The 9,697-nt window shown below is 47.8% G+C and overlaps 2 protein-coding genes across 3 annotated transcripts; one reads left to right on the forward strand and one right to left on the reverse strand.

The window, feature by feature from the left end:
• Window positions 1–1,612: 1,612 nt before the first annotated feature.
• Window positions 1,613–2,538, forward strand: DFL_003043 (uncharacterized protein; the record flags this gene model as incomplete). 2 transcript variants are annotated; one of them, XM_067631919.1, is made up of 6 exons in its annotated part: window positions 1,613–1,623; window positions 1,680–1,753; window positions 1,811–1,922; window positions 1,978–2,100; window positions 2,156–2,223; window positions 2,282–2,538. In XM_067631919.1, 6 exons carry the CDS (start codon window positions 1,613–1,615, stop codon window positions 2,536–2,538), a joined length of 645 nt encoding a protein of 214 aa, XP_067494417.1. The 2 variants fall into 2 exon arrangements, with proteins under 2 accessions (XP_067494417.1, XP_067494416.1); XM_067631918.1 differs by having other exon boundaries at window positions 1,811–2,096.
• Window positions 2,539–6,931: 4,393 nt separating this feature from the next.
• Window positions 6,932–8,586, reverse strand: DFL_003044 (uncharacterized protein; the record flags this gene model as incomplete). The annotated part of the gene is made up of 4 exons (XM_067631920.1): window positions 6,932–7,313; window positions 7,382–7,470; window positions 7,645–7,793; window positions 8,193–8,586. 4 exons carry the CDS (start codon window positions 8,584–8,586, stop codon window positions 6,932–6,934), a joined length of 1,014 nt encoding a protein of 337 aa, XP_067494418.1.
• Window positions 8,587–9,697: the final 1,111 nt, after the last annotated feature.

The following is a 9,697-nucleotide window of genomic DNA, read 5'->3' on the forward strand; positions in this document are numbered from 1 at the left end:
TAGTCTGGGTCGCTCTATCAGATGGGACTCTCGTGTGCACCGCAAACAATTCCTCGTGCCCCATGTTAGCAGGTTGGACCCACTCTTGGAGTTGTTGCCTATGCATTCCACGAGTAGAATCCTGCCAAGTTCCCTGGCTGGGAAAAGTGATGGAACCGAGAGATCGATCGTTTAGACGGGTTAATCACAAGGGATCTTGGGTATTTAATGTTGGGAGTTGTAGGCCCAAGCTGCTTCATCTGTAGCCGCCACAACTACTTCTAAGTGGGGAGCATCATTTCAGATCTCGGAGGAATTTGGGCTTATCGAATAATTTTCCAATGACAAGCATCGCTAGGTTGACCAATCGGCTGCATAGTGCATTTGCTGTCCAGGTGGAGGGGCCATGCTGTCGGCTTAGGTTCCTCCCCTCCTTCGAGTAATAAAGCCCAAACTCTGTTTGCCCATCAATATGATATTTCTGGTGCTTAACGATGTGAAAGTTTCGGCGACCTCCTCTTATGTTTGTGGGCTAAACGCTGGGCTGCCGGTGGTTGGCACAGCTTTGTTATAATCAAGCTATTTAGCCCATCCACTTTGACTCGCGCCACAGTCTTTAAAGGATCCGCAGCGTCCTTCCCCAAGCTTGCGAATAAGCAAACATCCATAGGCTTATTTGGTGTGAAGAAAACGCGACCTGGCTGTCCTCAATGCCGTTATTAAGTCGAAGCTTGGCAATGCTAGTTTCCGGGGCCTGTTGATGGCCAGCGAGGTTCGAACTGACCCTTTGGAACAAGCATAGTGGCGGAACTGCAGCAGGCTGTCTTCCCACCTTCCCCGCCTTGTCCGATATGTAACAAGAACATAGCTGGGTATACATGCTTTTTTCTGTAATTGAGAAGCGCTAGTGGTGACTTTAGTGCCCCGCTTAATGAATATGCGGGCACTGTGTTTGCTACCTAATCTCTTGCCATGTGTCTCGTTAGCAATGTAGCAAGTTAGGCTATGAAAATTGGAACTAACCCCGTCCGTGGTGTGCTTTCCAAACTAATTCAAAGATCAGACGAGTGTGAGTGTAAGTATTGCGCTCCCATGCTGCGAATCAAATGATTGTGTCCGATTGTGATGTGAACTTAGGCCTGATCAAGCTAGCTGCGCAGAACCTAGCTCGGGTGATGGCGAGCAATTAGGTTTGGAGCGGACCGAACTTGCATCCTGGCCCAAGTTGCAGAGCGCCAACTCCCGCCCCGGGTCTACCCTTTCAAGACACAGTGAGCTGATTTGCAGGCAACTTGGGGCCGTCCAGGCAGCTGGTATATATGATTGAGGAGGCTAAGATAGCGTTAATGGTGTGCAGCAAGGCCATCCTATACAGCCCACTGTATATTGGGGTTAGAGATCGGGTGTTTTTGTCGAAGCAGGTGCAAGTGGGGGGCTCCCGGCCCAAGCAGACCCTTTAAGCCCTGCGTGTTTTATGCCGAATAGACTGTATTCAAGGAGGGGCGGATGCAGATATAAAGGTCTCCCACTCTAACCCGCATTATAAAGCCTTTCCGGAAGCCACACAAAATAACAAACCGATAAATTAGTTCAACCATCATCAAAATCAACCACACTCATAATCGAATAACAAATGGATCCTAGGTATCTCCAAGACCAAGCGAACCAATACGAACCCCCCGGTCTCACAGGAATCGTAGCTACCAGGACGCCCAAGGGGGAGAATATTGGATTTCAGAAGGTGGCCAACATTACGAAGATCCACAGCTTGCGGGTATGGGACATGTGTCCGGTCCAGAGCGGGAGCTATGTTAACCAGGAACTGGTCTAGGCTCGACAGTTATAGACCCCCAACTGCAATATGAGGCCTCATCACCGACTATACTTCCTCCAGGGACGTCCATCGCAAACTATGGCGGGTATAGACAAGCGGGATACCAGGGGTATGGGAGCTCCTCCTCGTCGCACCCGACCCCCCAATACTATGGAAATCAACAGCAACAACCCGCCGGTGGCGAAGGACATGGGCAAGGCGAATTTGAATATCATGGGCAGGACGCTGCGGGTGCTTATCCGCAGAGCCACCATCATGGGACCGATGAAGTTCAAAGCCCGGGGTAGGTATATACACCCGACTTTGGAACGCTTACGATCATGCACTGATGACGTGGCTAAGCCACGACCGTCCGCGGCCTGAAAAGAAGTACCTCTGTACAATCGAAGAGTGTGAAAGAAGCACTCCAGGTAAGTGCGCTGTCCCGCCGGTATTGTAGGCCATAACGTTGCGGTTAACGAGCTTAAGGGAACGGCTTCACAACTCTTAACGACTTAGAACGACATGGCCGATCAAAGCATGGCGACGACGGTCAATATATAGAATGCCGACACGAGCGGTGCCCGGACAGGGGGAAGCGGTTCCCTAGAAGAGATAATTTTGTAGACCATTACTGGCGGGTCCATGGGAATGGTACTTCAAAGGAGGCGATGAAGGCCTCTGCGCTGGAAAAGGCCAAAGAATGGATGGTGGTAAAACAGGCGGGGAATTGGTCGAACCGATAACACTAGTAGCTCCATGTTATAATTATTTGTCCGGCTACGGCGCCAAATAATCTTTGCTGCTAGGGATAGTTCAATTCTCTTGCTGGACGAGCTCAAGCGGCCTGGTGCTTAGCTTGCATTTGCGTTGTGTTTTCGCCTTGCATTGGATTGGTCAGAGCCAGCATTTTTATATATAGCTTCGAGTAATGAAGTGCATCATTTTGGGTTTTCTTTTTGAGCTTTGAGCCTGTTTAGCCGGGCGCGGAAGTGGAGCCGGTAATGCAATGCAATCTGTGAAGATACGGCATCGGGAACTGCTATCCTGGAATTGGGAAGCTGTCGATAAGTTATCGTGATTCGAGGGTCTTGAGACAGTTGGCACGCCGCACAGAGCTCGACTGAGACATCAAGTCGCAAGGGTTGGGCGACGGTAGCCGCTGTCGATTTCGGATTGGAAGCGGATATCCATTCATGTATTAGGCGTAAACTCTCCCCCTCAACTCCAACTCATCTGCCCCATCCAACAGCTGGTCCCCAGACCGCTTCTCGGCACCCAACATCCATAGAAATTGCCCCAGTAGTTTCTCAAATTTATTCTTCAGGTGGCTTCCCCAAATTCCATCTTTCAATTCATCCCGTTTGAGGACCAAGCGGACGGGTATGCTACGTATCTGGACGCGCATGCCATTATATATGGCTCGACGGGTGACAATTTGAAGAAGAAGGCGCCCGAAAGTGGGGTATCATATCCGGCTGGGCTAGGCTCAAGCCTAGGGCGGCCTTCGAACTGTTGGTGGCCTTATTTCCCAGAGACGGCCATAGTCAAACATTACTGACTTTAGGATACTAGACCGCCTTAGAGAAAGAATGCTCCGCAAATTAGCAAGCCTGAAAACATCGCGATCGATATCTTCCTTGGGTTGCGTTGTCCTGGCTTACCCAAGGCCGTCCGATAAGACACGTTCCCAAATATCTAGACCACAAAGTACTAGTGCGAGAACTAGTGAAGCAGGTCAAACTTTCGGAAATGAGTTTGAATAAGCACAGTCCGCAGCAATGTCGTTCCATCGACGGAGGTTCAGGAGATTCCGAGGCCACGTCTTCGGGCCTATATGTACCATGAAACGCGTTCGCAAGGAGATGGCCGTCGGTAGGATCGCTTCAGCGGAATATTAGACGAAAAAGGACCAAGAAGGGGGTTTCCATGGTCTTTCCAACGGAAAAGGAGGGACGTGCGCCTATGCCGTAATAGGCACTATCGAGCTTTGCGAGCCTGCGCGGTTCCAGGTTGCTTGCCATACTTTGTAAAGGGAAGAGGCCTTGTATAATGTGAGAACAGAAAGGCACCAACTTTCGAATTGGTCGGGCAGCGACCCCGCTTTAAAGGGTCGAACATTTGTTTAGGCAAGGTCGGCAAGATAGCAAGCTCGCCTATCCAGCCCGGTTTATTGGCCACCCGGAGCAATGCTGAATGTGATACATTGTACAACCAGCCTCCGCCCGCTTTGGGGAAACGGGAACAGGGTTCCAGGCTAGTTTTAAAACTGGTGCGACTAGGTGGCTCGCTTTTGGTCTGTGTCTGAGGTTGCTGTAGAACGGGGTGCGAATTCCTGCATGATCAACCTGAGCCTATGCATCACCCTTCGGTTCCCCTCAGCGTAGTGGTGGCTAATTCGAGTTCTTGGTTCGGAGTCGTGGTTGTGAGCCGCCTGTTGCATTTTTGTGGTTTCACCTCAAAATCTAATTGCAACCGTCATTGTTCGGTTCCATTGATCCAGTATACATGGCTCGTAACAGCAAACACAGCCGATAAACCGGAAAACGACGCAGCTGCTAATGACCTTCGCGTCTTTCATCTCTCGGATCAGTCTAACTCGATTAGACAAGAAGCCCCCATCCGATACATGAGAACAACAGGGTGGAGCGGAGAACGAGCCACTAGGGTGCGTGTCTCACGCATTGGCAAGGTTGCGAGTTGTCTATATGGGTGGTTCAAGGGAAAGTGGAATCTTCAAGGTCCAATCGGCAGTCGCTCATACGCCCCCAAGGAAGGTACCTGAACCTTGGTTTTCAGTATCTGATTGTCGTCTTCGCGGCGGAATTAGCATGCAAAAGCGGCTAATCGAACTAGCTCTGTGGCTCACGAGTGATATATTTCAGGCCAATCTCTATTCGTCTCCAATGTAACTGTACGTTCATCTGGAGGGTGCCGTCGATAGCCGTACTCTTGTAGATGCTAGATTGTCCTTGGGATTGGGGTTTGTGGCCCACGACCGGAGTTTTCAACACCATGGTTAGGTCACTAACCTGGCTCAGCACCTCAAGGGTCTATCCTGTAGTTTATCAAATTAGACCCGTCCATGCTCTTGGGTTGTTCGCAACATCTCTCATCTCGACTCAACCTTATTTCCCACCTCCTATCAGCCTAGCGCGTGCGTTTCGCTGGACTATATTTGAAGAGAGAGTGGGAGCACTTCAAAGCACTTCGGAGTATCAATATTTGGTGGAAATCAGAAGCCACTTGCCTAATAACCGTTATATATGCTTTGGTTTGGTGTTCAACTGCTTAGACAGTCAGCGTCAGAAGAGAGCCAACCTTCCGACGAAATCACCAATGCTTGAAACTCATATTTTTCCCCCGCCGCTTCTTTTATGCATCTAGTATAGTCCCGGTCATAGGCGCTAGCGGCTACAAATGTGCATTCAGTACAATACGAAAAGGTCATTTGTTTCATTTTCACCTTCATCAGCGACAGTTTTCATTCCCTTGCCCTAGATTTGAGCCAGCTTTAGCCCCAAGGTAGTGGGCCGGGGCAGTAATTTCCCGGTATTTGACGTCTATAGCGTCATTTTAGGGTTCATCCCGGGGTTATCAGGCTCCTAAATAGAGAATTGATAGAGGCCCCTAGATTCACCGAGGTTTCTGTCAGCTTAGCCTAATTCCTTATTTCCCAACTTCGGAACAGGTCAGCGGCTTATACCATTTCTTAACTCCAATAAAATGAAGCTTTCCATTACTTCCGGTCCTTTTTGCCGAACGCTGTCAATGGAAGTGGAGATGGTTATCTCTGAGCATCGTTGGTGGTAGTAGATGGAGTGGTTTGGTGTTTGAGTTTTCGATCGCACGCGTCTACCGACCGACAAAGTATTACAGCGCTGAACGATGCCCACCATATCAACCCACGAGACTATAGCTAAAGCTCCTCTCCTTCGGTGCTCCTGAAACCAACCCTTCAACCTCTCTTTATACCCGATAACATCCCTATCAGAGACAGCCTTCTACTCTTTGGCTTCCTTCAAACAATCTCACCCGAATAGAGTTCATACCGAATGCAAATGCAGGAGATATCGCATTATCGCCAAATCAAACATGCAGGCCGCAAATCATGATGAGCTCCTACACTATAAACGCACCCTCATAGGCTATCGGCCTATATTTTCATTGATCCGAGACGAAATCCACAGTTTTATCATGCAGACAGGATACATACACCTCATCAGGCCTGTCTCTTACGATCATCGACCCTAGCAAGCGGGTGCAACTACGGCAACAGACCATGCAAGCCTCTACTTTCGTTTGATTCGTCCGAAACTGTCCTGCCATACTGCATCCCCATACCCACTCCACCTCCTTTGGATATAGTTGATCCGCAGCCTAATTGGATGCCTCTTCTTCGTATCAGTACCAGGCTTGTCGAAGTGGATATATTAACTTCGCCTCCAATGATCTTCTACCCTGATATCGGGCTTTCCGGCCATGCAATAGTTTAGGAACCGATAGAGCAATACTCACCGACGGAAGAAAAACTCATCTTAGAACACGTTTCGTGTTATATTTTGCTATGAAGGCTCGAGGGATACAAAACTACGGTCTCGGGGCCAAACTATCGAAGTCTAGGGTGAAAGAATTATGCCCCTAAAAAGGCGATTCTCTAGGTGGCAACCAGCCTCGAATTTGCTGGATCACTGCAGTATAAGCTTGTCGACAACTATTCATCTTCTTAAATAAATCCGAACTGCCTTCCGCGACCTGTACTCAGAGCTTACTTGATTTTAAATTGTTGTTAGTTTAACCATCCGAATCTCGGGCGGATGTTAAATAATACGCTCCACATAGATATCAGAGTCGATTTTACACGCCTGAGGTTGTGTCTTTGAGTTTAGCTGATATCAAGGAACGGACCTGGCTTAGATACTAGAACGAGGCTGGTCTCGTATCTAGACTCTACGAAGTCAAATGAGGCCAAGTATACAAATAGTTTGTTGAAACTGATATTGACTCTAAAGCATGTGGCATTTCTAGATACCTTCTAATCTCGTATTCTACATAAACCGTGAACCTGTATACCTGTGGACTCAATTGGTTGTTTATGTATCCTTATGCCTTGATTCTAAGCCTAATTGCTGGATACCTCTACTTAAAGCCACGAGATTGATTTACCTTGTTCCCAGGGTTGACCACAGCTCTCGTAGCCGCCGCCAACTTTCTACCCTCTCCAACTGCATTCCAATCCCCTGATCTGTTCTCCTTCAACCACTTCACAGAGTCCTTCAAGCTCCTAAAGCTAGGAATAGTGCTCTTCTTCTTCCTATCCTCTATAATCTTCTTATAATCCACAACTTCCACCTTCTCTCTAACCTTCCTTTTCCCATTATTAGCCCCGCTCCCAGCCTTTATATTAACGTCTGTAGTAACAAGAGCGGGCGGGGACGGTGACCTCCTCCCCTTATTCTTCAATCCAGATGATGTTGGTAACGGTGTTCTAGGGCGGGGGTATTGGTACCCGGACTCCCCGCTTTACTCTTTTGTAGAGAAGGTGTTCGAGTTCCAAGGGATTTGGTTGTGATATCCGTACTCCATTACCTCGAGTTCTGGTATTTATAGTCTTCTGTAGTCCCTTTGGAGTTCCTGGAATACTCCCTCTCGGAGAAGGAGGAATCCTCCCCTAATTTCTAAGTCTTCTCTTAAACCCCTCTGGTAAATCCCCCATATCCGCATACCCACCCTCCTTTCAAACTCGAATTCCCGCACTCACCCGCATTTAACCCAGCAATTCCACTCTTTTCAGTTATCTACTCGATCTATCAATTACAACTCGAAACCCTAAACTGTCAATTGTGATGTACATATCCATCGGTGACCCTCTTCACCGCCGGTTTCCTAGTAGTTGGAAACTCTGGTGTCTCAGCTACAGCGTCATCATCCCCCACCTCTTTCGGCGGTAGCATTTTCATGCCGTTATTAGTATTTGCCTGCACCTGCCTCTCGTTGTTGCCTTTGATATTCAGTAATAAAGTATTAGCGCTAGGTATGTTTTGATATCCTCTTAGAGTCCTCCGTTTATCCCAATCCCCAATACTAGGGTTAGTATTCCCACCGACAATAGAAGGAATGCTCCCGCTCCTAGTACTCATGATTCCTGGTAAAACCAAACTCTCCCGTTTCCTTTCCCCTTCCTTCAACCCTACTAATCCAGGTCCCTTTGGTTCCACTCAAAATGGTAGACTTCCTTTACTCCTTGGATACTTAATAGTGGGTTACTAGTAGCCACAGCCTGTAGTCTAGATCGTATTAAATTACTACTAGTCCCACTTCCGTCATCCACCCCTTGTGAATTATCCACTTGCTACTAGCTAAGATCGAAAAAGGGTAGATAAGGAAGGTAACTCCATACCCTGTCTACTCCCACCACTATCTGAATTATCAGTAGATCCAAAAGCAGGCGTTCTTCTTCCATCACCCATAAAGTCTTTTAGACCTTCGGTGAAAGAAGTAATTTCGTTACAGTCTTCTTCGGTAAGCAGGTTTTCGACGGCGGTGGTAGAGTTTATGGTGCATTCGATTGGGTTCGAGGCTTGTGAGGTTTTGCGGGTGACGGGGATGTAGTAGTTTTTCATGTTTGGAACTTGGTTGTTGTTGAAGCTGTTCTTGTTGTTATTTATGGTATCTGGGGTTGCGGTAGGGGTTGCGGTGGGGGTATCGACTTCTGGGGTTATTACTATTGGGATCGAAGGGGCGACGGAGTTATGATAAAGCGTAAAGAGGCGTTTTTCTCCTGGCACCGCCATCAGTCTCGAACTCCAAAAGTGCTCTAAGAAGCCATATAAAAACAGAAGAGATAACAATGCATACCTAAATCAGAAAATCCACCAACATCCCTCTCCCTCCCCATATCCCATCGAAAAGAAATATACTCATCCGCAACCCGTTCAGCATGTATATAAAAATCCTCATAAAAAGAATAAAAAAGTTGGAAAAGATTTCTCAGATCGAGCGGGTTCTGGGATTCCGGCTTGGGGTAGATGGTATGTTCCTACGTTTGCTGTGGTTGGTTCGCTGGCCGCTGTTATAAGCCAACTAGCAAAACTATGTCACTTCGGAGAAATATACAGGATTGGATAGGAAAGAGTACTGGCTAAAATATGCTTCTCCTCTTTTAATACTGGGATCTATAGTCCCGGTAACCTAGAAAGCACTTAACGGCGGCGTAAGGTTCAGCTGTAAGTTCGGAGATCCGGCGGATGGATTCGATGAATCGTGGAGGAATCGTATACTACTCGTATATAACATGTTAGCCAAGCCCCACCATATATTGAACTCGGGATCAATATATTATCATACGGGGAGGGGGAAGTAAATACCTCTCAGCACTCCCCAACCCCTTCAAATCAACCACCGTCTCCCCGTCTCTAAACCCTTCCAAACTCCTACTCCCATCCAGCACCTCCAACAACCCCAGCCTTCCTTCCTTCGCAGTCCCCTCATAAACATTTAAATACCCAAACACCAAATACCTAGTTTTTGCGCTCGGATTTCTTAACAGCGGAGCCTTAACACCCCCATTGCCACCTTCGCAGGGGTGAAAAATGAAAATGCGTATGTGGAAGTCGAAGACGGGGCAAGTGATGACGTTGCGGGGATACGCCGGTCTGCTAGCTAGATGATTAAAGGAGAGTATATTGCTGTCGGCTTGGTAGGATAGGTTGTGGCAGGATTTTGGTGGATAGTGAGGGGGTGAGAGGGTGCAGATGGCGCCGTTACTGGGTAATTTCTACATTAGCTGCGAACTTTTGAATATGGGCTATTAGCTTATGAAAGGAAACGTACTTAAGAAATTATTACTAGCCTTAAACAGTCCATTAGTATTGTTAACAGATACGACCCTGAGAATGAAGTAAC

Source organism: Arthrobotrys flagrans (assembly GCF_004000055.1).
Source record: "Arthrobotrys flagrans strain CBS H-5679 chromosome Unknown unitig_3, whole genome shotgun sequence".
Lineage (NCBI taxonomy): Eukaryota > Fungi > Ascomycota > Orbiliomycetes > Orbiliales > Orbiliaceae > Arthrobotrys > Arthrobotrys flagrans.